Source organism: Dasypus novemcinctus, chromosome 9 (assembly GCF_030445035.2).
Source record: "Dasypus novemcinctus isolate mDasNov1 chromosome 9, mDasNov1.1.hap2, whole genome shotgun sequence".
Lineage (NCBI taxonomy): Eukaryota > Metazoa > Chordata > Mammalia > Cingulata > Dasypodidae > Dasypus > Dasypus novemcinctus.
The window spans coordinates 52,737,101-52,754,561 of NC_080681.1; the positions used below are offsets into that span (position 1 = coordinate 52,737,101).

The 17,461-nt window shown below is 36.0% G+C and overlaps 1 protein-coding gene across 1 annotated transcript in view; it reads right to left on the reverse strand.

The window, feature by feature from the left end:
* Positions 1-5,398: 5,398 nt before the first annotated feature.
* The window catches only part of ACADM (acyl-CoA dehydrogenase medium chain), a 28,563-nt gene continuing 16,500 nt past the window's right edge, over positions 5,399-17,461 (reverse strand). The window contains exons 9-12 of the mRNA XM_004482911.5: positions 15,534-15,674; positions 14,863-14,958; positions 8,191-8,439; positions 5,399-6,412 (exon numbers count right to left, since the gene is read on the reverse strand). Coding sequence (XP_004482968.1) covers positions 6,341-6,412; positions 8,191-8,439; positions 14,863-14,958; positions 15,534-15,674 — 558 coding nt within the window. The 3' untranslated portion in view covers positions 5,399-6,340. The remainder of the gene's footprint in view (positions 6,413-8,190; positions 8,440-14,862; positions 14,959-15,533; positions 15,675-17,461) is intronic.

Consider the following 17,461-nt stretch of genomic DNA (forward strand, 5'->3'; position numbering starts at 1 on the left):
AAATGTATTTATTTGCCTTGGTGTATAAGATCTGAGTCTGGAAAGACAATAAGAATGAGCTACAATTTTTGCAAAGTTCACTTAATTTTATTGTGTTTGCATCCTTGGTTTACTTCTGTCTATAGATAGCAGAAATTTTGTGTCTTACCAGCATAAATTTTCTGTACTTATAGCTTGACTTTTTAATATTCTTAATTATTAAAAAAATAACAAAGATTCCTCCTTTGAGAAAGAGCTAATATAGTTTACAATCCTGTTACCGTCTGCTTATTTTTTAAATTTTATTTTTTAAGATTTATTTTTTTTATTTATCTCCCCCCGCCCCCCCCCCCCCAACCAGGTCGTTGTCTGCTCTCTGTGTCCATTCACTGTGTGTTCTTCTGTGTCTACTTCCATTCTTGTCAGCGGCACCGGGAATCTGTATCTCTTTTTTTTGCATCATCTTGCTGCATCAGCTCTCCATGTGTGTGGTACCACTCCTGGGCAGGCTGCTCTTTTCTCATGTGGGGTGGCTCTCCTTGTGGGGCACACTCCTTACACGTGGGGCTCCCCTATGTGGGGGACACCCCAGTGTGGCACCGCACTTCTTGTGCGCATCAGGACTGCTCATGGGCCAATTCACCACACGGGTGAGAAGGCCCTGGGTTTGAATCCTAGACCTCCCATATGGTAGATGGATGGTCTATCACTTGAACCACATCTGCTTCCCTTTTTAATTTTAAAGTAAACTTTATTTCAACTTCAAAAAATAAAATAACAGAAAAAAGACAGCTTAACAAATTATGTAAGCATTACATATTTTTTCTGATCTTTAGCATTGATATATTACCTTCTTTGTCTTTGCTACAAAAATATTACAATATTACTGTTAACTATAGTCTACAAGTTACATTAATTGCATTTTTCCAATGTATCACCATATTCTGTGCTTATTTTTAAGTATTTTTGTCTCCTTAATTAAATAGGTAACCAAATGTTAACTAATTTCTTAGGCACTTACGATCCTATCTTAATCAAGTGATTAAACTGTCTGAAATCTCTTTTGATTTTTTTCTTTCCTAGGTCAAATCTTGAATTTAGAAAAATTAAAATGTCAGAATATTTTACACTTAAAACTATCTTCAAAATTTCCTGAAGGGCCCCTGGAAATCACTAAAGTTTATTCTTTCACCTTATGAAAAGGGAGATGTTAGAAATTAGGTTTGTTTCATATGCTCCATTTTTCTTAATTTTTTTTGTGACCATTATCTTTACATTTTAAAAAATTATCTCAATAATATTGTCACCATGTCATAGGAAAAGTAAACAAATTAATCAGAAGTCACTCAGTCTTCCCTAGATTAAATTTGTGTAAGTAAAGTTACTAATATAAAATACCTGGGATTGTACACTTCAGAAGATACTGGAGATTTATCAATTTCTTGTTCCCTCAGGGGAAACTGGTCTAATTTTTATGAAATAGTTATATATGTGCTGTAATAGAGAACTTATTCTTTTATTCTGATATTGGACATGGTAATAAGTTAATTATAGTCATTGAGTTCTTTTTAAGAAATTCTATTTTTTAATTTTCTTCTTCCCCTTCCCCTCCCCCCACTCTGCTGTTTTTGTTGTGTCCATTCACTGTGTGATCTTCTTTATCTATTTCTCTTTTTGTCTTCTCTTCTCATCTTTCTCCTCTAGGATTCGGCCCTAGGGACCTCTGATGTGGAGAGAGGTTCCCTGTTAGCTGTGCCACCTCAGTTCCTGGTCTCTGCTGTGCTTCACCTTGACTCTCCCCTTCGTCTCTCTGTTCTTGCATTATCATCTTGCCGCGTGACTCACTTGCATGGGCATTGGCTCACCATACACTCAGCTTGCTGTGCAGGCACTCGGCTTGCCGCACAGGCACTGGCTCACCACGCGGGCACTCATGTGGGCACTTGGCTCACTTCATGGGCATTGACTCACCATGCGAACACTGGCTTACCATGTGGGAACTCGTGTGGGCACTCAGCTTGCCACACGGGCACTTGGCTCACCACATGGGCACTCATGTGGGCACTCAGCTCGCTGCGTGGGCATCCACATGGGCACTCAGCTTGCCACATGGGCACTCAGCTTACCACGCGGGCACTGGCTCACTACATAAACATGCTTTCTCTTCTTTTTCACCAGGCAGCCCCAGGGATCGAACCTGGGTCCTCCCATATGGTGGGTGGAGGCCTTATCACTTTACTCACATCGGCTTCCCTAGCAATTCAGACTTTTTTTTTTAAGATTTATTTTTATTTATTCCTGTCCCATCCCACCCCCACCTCTGTTGTCTGCTGTGTTCATTTGCTATGCGTTCTTCTGTGTCTGCTTTCATTATCCCGTGGCACTGGGAAACTGCGTCTCTTTTTTGTTGCGTCATCTTGCTGTGTCAGCTCTCCATGTGTGTGGCGCCATTCCTGGGTGGGCTGCGCTTTTTTCACATGGGGCGGCTCTCCTTGCATGTGGGGATGCCCCTGCATGGCACAGCACTTCTTGCACGTGGCAGCAGCACTGCACATGGGCCAGCTCACCACACAGGTCAGGAGGCCCTGGGGATTGAACCCTGGACCCTCCATATGGAAGACGGATGCTCTGTCAACTGAGCCACATCTGCTTCCTGCCATTCAGTCTTGATCAGCTACAGATAGTTTCTATTTTACTCTGATGCTTCCCTGAAGGCTCTGCAATAAGTTATAGGCCAAAGTTTGTGTCTTCCAGAAAGGACAGTCTCAGAATCTCATGGAAAGCCCAAGGTGCTTTGAACTATTGATGTTTCAAAGAGTAGACACTTGGGTACAAGCCTGCAAACCTCACATAGCATAGACAAATTTCAGACCATACCAGTGAACTGAGTCAGGATTTCTAGAACTCTTTTAAGTCTGGAAGCAGATATTTTTATGAAAGTTATCTGCTGACCTAAGACCCAGCAGACGAAATTCAATCATGGTTATATGCTTGGAATATTGTTGATGTAGGTGTAATGTTCTATTTTTATGGATATAAGAGGAAGATCTTCTCAATTTCCAGATAAAAGTTAATCCTGTGGTCTTAGTAATTGTTCAATGTCACCTGGCTCTAGATTTAAAGAGCAAATTCAAGGAGACCTACATATAACAGACTTGCTGCAGTTCCATAAATAATCAGACCAAACCTAAGGCTGGGCTTTTTGTGACCAAGAATAATCTTGGTAGATTATAACAAGGAAGACACATTGTGAAATACTTGGAAATGGCCAAAAAAGATGACCGGTATCCTTTCAGTGGAGTGCTATGTATTAGCTAATGGATCCTTTGGAAATTATCTGAGAGGATAGGTACCTTTGATTGTCTATTGACTATACTCTTTCACAATTCTGTAGTAAACTGTGGAAAAGAGAGAAATGCAAATGAACCATGAACTATTATATAACAGATTCCAGCACTGTAGAAAAGATACCTCCATTAGATTTCCTCACCCCATTTGATATTAGCCAATTTTATCCCTATTAGGAAATTCTTTAAGCTTATCTGATTGCATATATATGTCTGTTCTTGAAATTCTCCTTTGTACCAGTTGTAACAATTTTAGTTTCCTCATTCGTTAATGAGTTAAATAAAATCTTTCACATGTTTATTAAAAACACTGGCGGCAGATTTGGCCCAGTGGTTAGGGCGTCCGTCTACCGCATGGGAGGTCCGCGGTTCAAACCCCGGGCCTCCTTGACCCGCACACACGGAGAGCTGACACAACAAAAAGAAACACAGATTCTCATGCCATTGACAACAACAGAAGCGGACAAAGATGCAGCAAACAGACACAGAGAACAGACAACCAGGATAGGGGCAGGGAAGGGGAGAGAAATAAGTAAGTAAATAAATGAATAAATAAATAAATAACCATTATTGCCTGTGGTAGCCTTTAATCGTCAAAGACCTTTTGTTCTATTCTGTCATCCTGGGTAATGTATTGAAATGATGGCTATAATTCTGAAAGCTGTGGAGAACCCTTTTCTTTTATTTATAGGTAACTTGGAAGAAGTTCTTCTCTATGTAAATTGATAACTCTAGTAAATATGTGAAACATTTATTAAAATTAGCATAAAATATATCAGATCTTTTACAAAACTGTGCATTTTCTAGGAACTTCCAATTTAGAAATGTATGCAACCAACAATCATGTACGTTGTCCATGACCTTACCTACCCTTCCTGGCAGGAATGGCCCCCATCAGTCAATTTAAGTGGTGGGAAATATATAAACATACTTCCTTGAGATCGTATGCAATCATGGGGTCAAGGATGCAGAATCAGACAGCCTACAGAGCAAGAAAGAATGAAACAAATATAGAGAGAAGCAGAGTTGAGAGGTAGAAAAAGGCACTATTTCATGGATTCTGGTATTAGAATCTTCCTGAAGCTGGTCCCATCCCTGCCCTTCAGAATCATAAGGCACTTTTATGTACTTAAATATTTGTTCAATTTGTCTGCCTTTTTGCATAAGATATCTTAAGTTAAATTATTACCTGTGGCCAAAGTCTTAATTGACATAAAATGATAGAATTGCTTTATACTTCTTTTCAGAGTTCTTTAATAAATATTTTCATTGCATGGATTTGGAGTATATTTATATCATGCCTACAAGCTTTATATTTAGAATTATACATAAATTTTTGGAATTGTGTATTACAAATTCAAATCTGTATTTGAAATACATATATTTTATTTGTTATTTCTATGTAATGCCCAATTTAAGAAGCCTCTCAATCTCCTTACCAATCTCTAAATATACCAATACAATATAATTCAATTATTGAACATGAAGAAAACAGTTATTTAAATTCCATTTTGGGGGAAGTGACTGTGGCTCAATCAATTGGGCTCCCATCTACCATATGGGAGGCCCTGGGTTCTTGTCCCAGGGCCTCCTTGTAAAGGCAACCTGGCCTGCGTACCATGGAGAGCTGACGCAGCAAGATGACAGAACAAAGGGAGATAAGCAGACACAGAAAAACATGCAGTGAATGGACACAGAGAAGTGACAGCAAAACAAGCTGCGGGGGGCGAGGGGAGGAGGAGGCGGGTAAATAAATAAATCTTTTAAAAAATAAATTCCATTTTTGTAAATAATTCGGTTTTTGTTTGGGAAATTTACTATTAACAGATTATAGCAGCATTTGATGGTTAAGATTGCAAAGAAATATTAAATTCACAAAATTTGTTCCCTACACATTACTTGATATTTTTATTTTCTGAGGTTAACAGTCTCTAATGAAAAATAAGAAGGTACTTTATGGAATTCTAAATCAAAACATGACTTTTTTTTAAACCACAAAAAAATACATCAAGGACCTATTATTAGCATGAAGAAATAAAAATTCTTGGAAAGAATATACTCAGATACACTAATACGCATTCAGTAGACAATTTTATTTTAATTCTTTTTCAGAATGTATGCACGTGAAAACATCAAATGACACCATGTATAACAGACCAAAGGCTGCCTACAGACCAGTGGAGTCATATAAAAATAATTTCAGGTAAGCTTTATTGATTTGTTTTAAATAAGGCAAGTGAAATGTAGGCTCAGAATTAAACAAGATTTAACTTCTGGGAGATGTATATAATTAGAGAATATGAACATCAACTTTTTTATTGGTATGCAAAATTGAAAGCAAATGCTTTCCAATTTGTAATAAAATGAACTCCTCTGATACAATATCAATAAGTTTCTAAAGTCACTGGAGAATTATCTGATGGCATCCAAATCCTACAGTATTTTCTCAATGCAAATTTTAGAACATTCTGAATACTTTTATGAGCTCACATGCCTGGCATTGGAAAAATGCTGAAATTCCAAGGTATTTTTGCTAAATCAAATTTTTCTAAGGTACTGGGGCCAGTGAACCCCGGACCTTGTATGTGGAAAGCCAGTGCTCAACCACTGAGCCACATTAGCTCCCCTAAGTTGGTTTTCATTTGTTTGACTACTGTTTATTTTTAGGAGACACTGGGAACTGAACCTAGAACTCCCATGTGGGAAGTAGGCACTCAACCACTTGAGGCACATCCACTTCTGCTAAATCAATTTTAAGAGGTCAAAATGACAAAACAAATTATTTTTCTAGGTTAAGGTAATTCAAGTACATTGAAACTGAGGAGAACACATAATTTAATACCACATTTATTACAGAAAAGGCAAGTCATAAGTAAAATGAAAGTACAAACTTACAATTAGAATCAGTTGCAAAGGTTTGGCATAAGAGCACTTATTTTTAAATTTCACTGGGGAAAAACCTTAACGCTCTCCCTTTTCTGGAGCTTCAATAGTGGATCATGTTCACCATGACTTTAATTTTTATACTTGCCAATGAGTTCACGGGCGATAATAAGCCTTTGAATTTGTGCAGTACCTTCATAAATCTGGAATGAAAAATAAAAGTAGGTTCAACAGCTTCAGTACAACTCACCTAGATGCATACTTGGTATTTTGAGTAATGTAAGCTTCATTGTAATATCACACTGAATCAAAACATAAGTAGGGTCTAGCCTACTGTGATTTCCAAACCTCATTTTGTGATACCCGCTACAGCTATCTACCCCAGGAAAAGACATTCCTACACTTCATCCATTCTTGTAGGTGTGAACCCATCATAAAGAAGAACCTTTTGATGAGGTTACTTCAGTTAAGGTGAGGCTCAACTGAATCAGGTTTGATCTTAATCCTATTCCTGAACAACTTATTGGGAAGATCACAGAGAGAAGCCAGAGGGAAGGTGAAAGTCAATGGAACTCAGATGTGCACTGCAATGTGACCGGAAAGCTAAGGACCACGGATCACTGGCAGCCAGGCACATAATGCCACCATATTTTGGGAGAAAGCATCATCTCGCTGACACCTTGGTTTTGAACTTCTCTTAACCTCAAAACCATGAGCTAATACATTCTTGTTCTTTAAAGCAATCCAATTTCTTGGTATTCGCTTTAGCAGTAAGAATTAAAACATTTGAAAATATTTAATTCTGTATAAGGATTAAAGTATTATTAAAAGTCATTTACCAAAATTTGGAGGAGGGTCTTAAAAGCACCAAATAAAAGAATATTGATATTGCAAAATGTTTAGAAAAACTAAAGTTTAGGAAGTTTCCAAAATATTTATCCAACTTTTTTGAATAATTCTTTACGACTTGTCAGCTATACTCTTTCTAACTCCAGTCATTCTCTGTTCTACTCTTATACCTAATTTTTCTTTTTTTATCTTGTCATCAAAAGAGTTGCTGACGAATAACACGTTGTAAGGATTTGTTTTTCTTGACTGAGATATTCCTCATTTCCAGTTTAAACTTCTAACTGTAGCTATTTGTTAGTTTATTTTCTAGATGACAGTGAAGAGTTACATGCTTGATAATAACAGTAATGATATAATAATTTTAGATTCCAATATAATATCACCAGATAATCCTGTGATTTTATAACTTGGGATAAGGCACAAATTTTATCTTTGGTTTCCATGTCTAAGTTGAAGAGAGGAGGAGGAGGCTGCACTACATCTAAAATTCTTTCTGACTCTAGGAATCTGTGATCTTACTCCAGATTTCAAATAACTGGATTTGTCAAATAATTTGCAGTATGGGGTGAGGTCCAGGGGGAGGGGTATCAAGGGATGAGGTAGTGAGGGGCATAAGCTGTAATTACCTTAAGTCACTGGAAAGCACACGTTTATATCTTTTTTATTGAAATACTACTTTCTCTACATTTTTCTAACCACCAATATAATTTATAGCATGAGTTCATATATATAGATATTAACTTCTGATGTTGACTCCAAATATGGTTTCAATGAATTCATTAATTGTCAGGTAAGAAACAAAATAATTTAATTAATATTGAATGTACTGCATACTCTTAGGAGAGCAAAAGGTATATACTATTAGCTAAGATGTTGAAACTCAAAGGCTGATCAAGACATAATATGTGTCTTTCTATCATTACTTTCCTCAGCCTGTTATCTCTTAAGGTATATGCTTAATCAAAAGTAAGATTCTTCCGTGTGCTATTTATTTCTAAAAACTTGGGCTCACAGCCTCTGTAATCATAGTCATTTAATTACTAGTAGCATAAAGTCCCTAAATAATGAGAAATCTATCCTATCACTTACAAATATTCTATTCCCTAAAAAACAAAAACATTTTTAACCTTACCTGATAAATCTTGGCATCCCTCATGAGTTTTTCTACAGGATAGTCAGTATTAAATCCATTGCCTCCAAAAATTTGCACAGCGTCAGAAGCTACCTGATTTGCAATATCTCCAGCAAATGCCTTTGCAATAGAGGCATAATAAGTATTTCGGCGACCAGAATCAACCTCCCAAGCTGCTCTCTGGTAACTCATTCTAGCTAGCTCAACTTTCATCGCCATTTCAGCAAGCAAAAAAGATATCCCTTGGTGCTAGAATTAAAGAAAGAAAAAAGCTTAAAAGCATGCCAACTGACATAAGTAAGTTATTTTGTAGAACACCCTCAACGTGGGTTTGTCTAATGTTTTCTCATTACTGGAATGAGATTATGCATTTTGGGCAAAAGTACCATAAAACTTATGAGTTCTTCTGAGCGTCCATTAGAACTTTTTAGAGGAAATTGCTACAGAGAAAACTAACATGGCATTTTGTTAGATGCTGACAGGGGAAGGGGAGTGCCATAACAAGGACAAATAAAAGATGCTTCTTATCAGCTTGTGACTCAGAATCAAAAAGGAATATTTCTGATGTAACATTTATGTAATCTAAAGCTTCTTTCAAAATAAAATTTAAAAAATCAAATAGGAGACACAAGGCATATATTTTTAATAAGAGATAGTATTATATGAGTTATATGGCTAAGATATATTACAGGTTGAAGTATCTTTACAATATATTGTTATGTGAAAAATTCAAACTATTTATTGTATGGTAGGTTACTGGTTTGGAAAAATGTACTCATGGTGAGTGAGCATACAGAGCAAAATGTTCACTGTAATTATCTCTGGGCAGTGAGATTATGGATGAATTTTATTACTTATTTTTACTTACATGTATTTTCTAAATTATTCTACACTGAATATGGAACAATGGAACATGCACATTAAAATAGTATACATTGGGAAGCAGATGTGGCTTAAGCAATTGGGCTCCTGTCTACCATATAGGAGGGTCCAGGGTTTGATTCTCAGGGCCTCCTGGTGAAAGTAAGCTGGCTTGTGTGGCAAACTGGCCCAAGCGGAGAGCTGGCCCACATGGAGTGCTGGCCCACACAGAGCGTTGCCCTGCGCAGGAGTGCTGGCCCATGTGGAAAGCTGGCACAGCTAGATGACATAACAAAAAGAGACGCAGAGGAGAGACAATAAGAGACAGAGAAGATCATGGAGCTGAGGCGACACAAGAGAATGAGCACCTCTCTCCCATTCAAGGCTGTCCCAGGATCAGTACCCAGAGCCGCCTAATGAGAATACAAGCAGACAGAGAAGAACACACAGCAAATGGACAGAGAGAGAGAAATAAATAAATAAATCTTAAAAAAACGTGTACACTGAAAGAAGTTTTGGGGAACAGATGTGTCTCAAGCAGTTGAAAACCTGTTTCCCAAATGAGAGGTCCTGTGTTCAGTCCCCAGTTCCTCCTGAAAATAATAACAAACAAACAACAAACAAATGATAAAACCAACTCAGGGGAGCCAATGTGGCTCAGTGGTTGAGCACCTTCCCACATACAAGGTGTGGGGTTCAATTCCCAGCCCTGGTACCTCAAAAAAAGAAGTCTTATAGGAATTTAAGAACCATGAATACTAACATGATAAGAAAGGGCCTTTGTGTAGTAGGTAATATTGAAATGGATTTGAACATTAAGAGTTTATAAAAACTACAAATTCTATTAGTTGTGACCAAAATCATAAAAAAATTAAAAAACGTTGCTCTGATCAATGCATACAGTTACTATATATGTCAATTAAGTAACATACGCCTGGTTACATTACTTTAGAATGTGTTAAGTTGCTTGAGACTGGCATGGTAATTAGGACTTATAGGGAGCATGATTAACCAATGTGAATATAACTCCTATGCAGAACAAGATGAGTAATATCCTCCCTTATTTCTACTTGCCTGAATGGTTCCCAATCTTCTAAGCAACTTATTCTATTTTTTAAAATTTCATATTATTTTTTGAATAGGTAATATATCTCTAAGTTCAAACCCAAAAGGTATAAATAAATACAGTGAAAAGTTTCCCTCCTACTTCTAAATCCACAGCCCTCCATCTTCCACATCTCTCTTCCAGGAGATAACCAATGTTATCAGTTTCTTTTATATCCTCCCAGAGATATTTTACATATACAGAAGAAGAAAATACATACTTAGTGTCTCCTATTTCTTTAGAAATATGTGAGGCTACCATATAGATGGTCTTCATTTCTTTTTTTTTTTTTTTTTAGTTAGGCCAGTAAAAAGAATTTATTTGGAAAATGGTGGAAGGAACAGAGCTTGCTGAGAAGTGGGAGAAAGAAATATACACCAAGATTTGGTGCAGGTTCCTCTACACAGAGAGAGCCTCAACATTCTAAAAGTGCTTTCTATAATAATACATAAAGAACTTCCTTATGCTTTTTTACAGTTTGGATGATCAACATTTTGATTGTTTCTATAGCCCAAAGGAAAAACCTATTCATACGTCAGAGTGCACTTATGGGAGTATATCTAAAGGAAAAATATATGGAATAGATCTGTAGAGTAAACATATCAAGGTGGTTCCAAAGGTACAAATTTTGATACATATTGCTAAAATATGGCTCATAAAGGTCTTTGCAATCTGGTATATAATTTTAAAAATCTGAAGATTTTTACACATCTCCCTGAAAGAATGATTCAAAAGATCTAGAGGTGGGCCCAGGTTTAAGTGTTTTTAACCAGTACTCTCAATGAGTCTGATTCACTTGGTTTTCAGCTCACATTTTGAGAAACATTATTCTAAACACCTCTCAGATTCCCTATAATGTGTCTGGCCCATGATAATTGCTCTCCTTTTGATTTCTATAACCCAGGCTGTAGCTCTTATTGTGGAACTTAATCTTATATTATGCTACATTTGTTTTATGAAAAGTAACTCATCTCCAAAATAAGGGTAAAGGTTCCTAAGGGAATACACTGTCAAATTTCTCTTCTATCCCTGGAAAGAGCACATGCCACACGTAAAGAGTACAGGATCTTTCACTAAGTGATTTCTTGAGCTCAAATCTTGATTCCATCATTTTATTAGCTGGGCCTAATTATTTTATATGTTACATGGGAATAAGAGTATCTAATCCTCAGTTTGGTTTTAAGGATGAAAAGAGTAAATACATGTAAAGTACTTCGAATAGGGTATAGAGAAAGTACCCTATTATTAATGTTTAATACACTAGGCAATCAATTACTATTTGGTGAGTGAAAGAAAGAGAAGTTCATAATGCAAAATATACTCTAAGTGTTGAGAGTAAAAAGGTTTCCAAAAACAGAAATTTCCTGCTTGTGTAGAGCTCACATTCTAGTGAGGGAGTGAGGGGAGAAAAATAGATGTATTTATAGTATAATGCCAGGTAATGATAAGAGTTATGAAGGAAAAAAAAAGGAGGATTGGTAGTTAAGATTGAAGGTGATATTTTAGATAGGGTGATCAGGGGTGAATTCTTTGGTGAAGTAGAGAAGTGAAAGAGCTATCACCAAGGATCTTTGGGGGAAGAACAAAGGCATAAAAGACCCATTTCTGGGAGCGGTTGTGGTTCAAGCCGTTGAGGGCCCGCTTCCCACATGGGAGGTCCTGGGTGAAATTCCCAGTGTCTCCTGAAGAAACGAACAACAAGGAAAACAAACAAAAACCCAAGTCAGGGACCCAATGTGGCTCAGTGATTGAGTGCCAGCTTCCCGCATATAAGGTATAGGTTCAATACCCAGCAGCGGGTACCTCAAAAAAAAAAAAAAAAAAAAAAAAAAAAGAATCATGTGGCTACTGGGCAGGAGTGGGGAGAAATAAATAAATCTTTGAAAAATAAAAAATAAAATTTAACTAATTTTCACTTTTGGTTCTAAATTTGTGCATGAAAACACAGATGAGTATGTGGTGATATACTGTTGTATACCTCCCAACGTCAGACATGAACTGGCTAAATAAATTAAGTTAGGACTCTAAGTATGAAATGACTCCTCTAACTTTCACAATGCTATACAACAATGCTTGAGAACATGGGCTCTAAAAATTGGGGTTGCAAAAAGCACACAAATTGGGACCACCTGGTAAAGGGATTTCAGGGAGTTATGGCATCATTCCACTACACTGTTAACTAAAAAGGCAATCAACCTACATCTGCAGGGTAATTAAGAGAGGAGCAAATCTTATAGGAATTGAATGACAAATATTGACTGCTCTAGAAACAATGATTTCTCTGTACAAATAAGGAACATGAGGCATGGTGCATATGATAAAAACATAGAAAATAAACTTCAGAAGCTACAAGAAGGCATAGGTAAAGGAAAAACTTACAAATTGAGTTGTAGAACAACCCAACTAAGAATTATTATCAGATACTTGGTAAGGAGGACCTGGAAAATGATAAATTTTCACTGAGGAGCATTTATGGTTGTTATCTGTTTATAATTAAGCTAAACTAAAATTTAGTAAAATGTATACACCAACTTCTAGCAACATGAATGAGCTAACACAGACGCTCCACTGGCCTCAAACACAAATGTAATTCTTGACCAAAAAAAAAAGAATGAGAAAACAATCAAAGGAAATAAACAGAAATCTCTAAGTGTCTCTAAGAGGAAATTCTGATTGAGAAGCGATAACAAAGGGAATGAAAAATCAGACTCAGATTTGGGTCCAATGGATAGGAGCTGGAATTTTAATAATTACATAAGAACAGAAGTCGTGGTTGTGAACATGAACAAGACGAGAAGCAGCAAATGGGATTCACTGCAGGAAAGAGCTTCTCTTTTGAAAAAGAGAACTACACAACTCTGCTCATCCTGACTGGAATGCCATAAGGAAACTTATCTCTTACCCTGTATTCTGTGTGTGGGAGCTTAAAAAAGAAAAAAAAAAAAGAGAGAGAGAGAAGAAAGAAGAGAGTCTCGTAAACATGGAACGATTATATATATGTCCCATGTGGTACAGGATTTCCCAAGTGGAGAAAGTAATGTACAGAACAGCTTGTAGAAGAGTAAACCTCTGGGTACTTGACAGATGCAAACCTAAAGCCGCTATCTAAGATGCTTCCACAACCCAATGAATAAAAGGCACCAGATGGAGATATATAAGCTCCCAAGCAAAAATTGAAAGAAAAGGAAATAAATGTCCGTAACAGCAGATGGAATAGACTAAAAGATTAAGCACCTTAAGAACATGGATTACTGGAAAAAAAATCTGAAAGCGACTAGAAATGAAGTGTTTTTAATATAATTAAGACGACAAAAGGAGAAAGTATATTGAAAACTAGGACACTGAAAGAAGAATGGGTGGAAGTGAAAAAGAACATAACTTCTGGAAATGAAAAAGTGTTTAAAAAAACCCCACCTCAAAGGAAAACGTTCTAAAATTGATGACGGTGATAACAGCACAACTCTGTGATGAAAAGGGGAGCCACTGAGTGCATACTTTGAATGGTTTCTACAAAGCATGGACTGTGTAACACAGGGAATCCGGTGGTGGATGATGGACTGTGGGTAAGAAGACAAATATGAGAGCATTCTCTGATAAATGAAAACAAATATATAATACTAATACAGGGTGTTAATAATTGGGTGGGCTGGGGGGAAAATACACCAAATGTAAGATATTGGCTATAATCAGTAGTAATAGAACAATATAGCAAGGTATTGATGCTGGGGTGATGTATGGAAGCCTTGTACGATGATATACAAGTTCATTTTATAAATTCACAACTTTTACTATACATATATGGTTATGGTATATTCATGTGTTTATGATATACGTCAATAAAATTTTATTTAAAAGCAACAACTCAACATATGGGCTAAATAGCAGATTAAACACAGCTTCAGAATTGGGAAGCAAATCTGAGGAAATTATCTAGGATATAACATAGAGAGATAAATGATAAAACTGAGGTTAATGGACAGGGAGCAGTTGTAATCTAAGTTTGGTCTGTGGACAAGTGCCAGTCTGCAAACTTACCAGTATATGGTGTAGAAGGCAAGTTTAAGTATTTAGAAACTTATAGCAATTTGACACTGTTGAGACATTTTGATTCTATTTTACAGAACAAAGAAACTGCTCTTTACCACAGACATAAGGCAATATAGAAGGTTCACTGTACAACCCATAGGGACTTGCAGAAGAAGAGAATATAGCAAATGAGGGAGCACCAATATTTGAAGAAAAAACTGCTATGAACTTCTCTGGAAATTCAAGGAAAACATGACACTTTAGAACTAAAATTATCTGATACTCAAGAAGACATGGGAAATAATAAGGATCTAAAAGCATGAAGTAAGGTCCTGAATCTTTGATTTATAAATTCTGTGACCTCGGACAATTATTTAACCTCTCTGAGCTTCAATTCTTCTAAAATGGAGATACCTATATTACCCAAACTGGATTGCTGGAAGAATTAGATAATACATTTTCAAATGCTGAGAATAGTGTCAGCTATACACGAGATACTTGGTAAATATTAATTGTTCTTTTTCCTTCTTTTTAATTAAAAACCATCCTGACAGACCACATTATCTTCTTGTCATCAAAGCAGAAATGGATCAGATTGTAATTTAAAAGCAATTTCCAAGTATTTAGATGAAATTAAGTATATTTTCTTTTAAGCAAAACAAGCACAGTATTTAAATTACCTCTACAAGCAGCTTTCCAAAAGTTTTCCTTTCCAGGGCATACTTGGTAGCTTCATCCAAAGCTCTTTGTCCTAGTCCAACAGCACCAGCTGCTACCTAGTATTTTAACATTTCAAAAAACAAAAGTTTATGTTGACTTTAAAACACACAGTATGTGGCTATCTGTCTAAGATTCTAAAATAATAATTATACAAAATGAACATGGCTTTCAGCTTATTACAAAGAGAATGGGGTCGATGGGGAGAAGCATCTGAGTTTATATTATTTACAAACTACAGGTTAGTGGCGGGCATTTGAGGGGTATAAAATCATAGCCTACATAAAAGACAATTTCTCTACATTAACGAAGGAAAGTTGACTAGGTGAAATATTCTTGATGAGTCTGAAAAGAGGATATAAGTATATGTCAACTGGAATGATAAAGGGTGCAATACCTCTCTATAAATCTACCAGCAATAACAGCAATTTTACATTTGCTGCAGTAATTTCTATAAACACGGGCAGTAAGGGAGTTGAACATTTCTGATAGGTAAAGGTAGCAATATCTCTCTACCCTTAAAAAAGGAAACATTTAAGAAAAAAAAGAACAAACATACAATGTTAAAATAAAACTACTTCCTTAACATAATAAATAAAAGATCATATGAAGATTATCAACTCATATAACTTACTGGAGGTCTGGTTTTATCAAAAGCTCCCATTGCAATTTTGAACCCAGCTCCCTCACCAATCAAAACATTTTCTTTAGGCACTCTCACATCTTCAAAGACAATTCCTCTTGTATCTGAACAACGCTGGCCCATATTTAATTCCTAAGAAGAAAATTGATAAAGTTTAAGAAACATTTTTTAAGCCAGCATCAAGTTTTGCTTTAACCATTGTTTATGACTTTCTGTAATTGTCTAAAACAGAGGTCAACAAACTATGACTTGCAATACCTGTTTTAGTAAATAAAGTTTTAATGGAACATAGCCATACTATTCATTTACGTATCACCTTTGGCTGCTTTCTTACAATAAGGACAGAAATGACTAGTTATGACAGACTGTATGGCCTACAAGCCTAAAATATTTACTATTCACACCTTTACAGCCACTGTACCATTCAACATTTCCACCAACAGTGAATAAGTATTCCTGTTTCTCCATATGCTCTCTAGCACTTCTAGTTTTGTTTTCTTAATAGTGGACCATTCTAGCAGGCATGAAATGATATCTCATGGTAGTTTTGATTTGCATTTAACTAATAAGAACCAGTAATATTGAATATCTTTTCAAGTGGTCTTTAGCCATTTGTATTTCCTCTTTGGAAAAACATCAATTTAAATTTTTTTTTTTTTGCCACTACAGCAGCTGTGGAAGACAGTCTGTGGGTTCCTCAGGAAGCTAAGTATAGAATTGCCATAATACCTGGCAATCTCACTACTAGGAATATATTCAGAAGAACTGAAAGCAGGGACATGAACAGACATTTGTATCCCAGTGTTCACAGCGGCATTATTCACAATTGCTAAAAGATGTAAACAACCCAAGTATCCATCAACCGATGAATGGATAAACAAAATGTGGCATATACATACAATGGAATATTATTCAGCTTTAAGAAGAAATGAAGTCAGGATGCCTATGACAACATGGAAGAACCTTGAGGACATTACACTGAGTTTTTCTCTTCACAATGTCAAATAAATGGAATTATACAGTCAGCATTTGGTGTCTCACTTGCAACTTAGCATGGTGCTTTCAAGAGTCATCCATGTTGTTGCATGATCAGTAATGCGTTTCTTTTAGTGATGAGTAGTTCTCCGCTGTAAGGATGTATTACACATTCACTCAATTTTGGCAATTATGAATAAAGCTGCTATAAATATTCACATCCATTTCTTTGTTTTCATTTTTCTTGGGTGAACACGTAAAAGCAGGACTGCTGTGTATATAGTAAGTATATGTTTAATTTTGTAAAACACTGTTAAACTGTCTATATTCCCCCATAATTTGTTTTGAAAATTTCAAACCAACAGAAGCATTATAAGGATAGTATAATGAATATCTATATACGCTTTTCCTCGATTCACTAATTGTTAGCATTTTGCCACATTTGCTTTATTTCTGTGTGTGTAATTATTACCATTACTTCTTGAATCATTTGATAAATTTTCAGACATCATGACTCTTCTTAAGGAAAATTTTTTTTAAGATCTCATTTTTAATAAGCAAGGAACATAGAACTACAATTATTTACTTTGCTTGCTTTAACATTAATAATTCACTTTTAGCTTTACAGAAATGACGACAATCATATACAGTTTGTCCCAGAAAGTAATCTACATCCCTTTATTTTGTCTTCCTTAGAAGTTGATGAACTCTAGTACCCTGAACATCTGAATTACAAACAATGAAAAAACATTGTTAACTAAAACACTTTACTCTAGCCTGTTTCCCAGACTCACCCTAAATCCCATTACATTTAAAACCAAAACCCTTCATGGACTCATCTCAAATCGTATAATTTCTAAAGCACAAAACATCAAATTTCACAAATTTTTATTCATTTCTTTCAAAAAGACGTAAGGATGCTTAAATACATACAATATAATTGT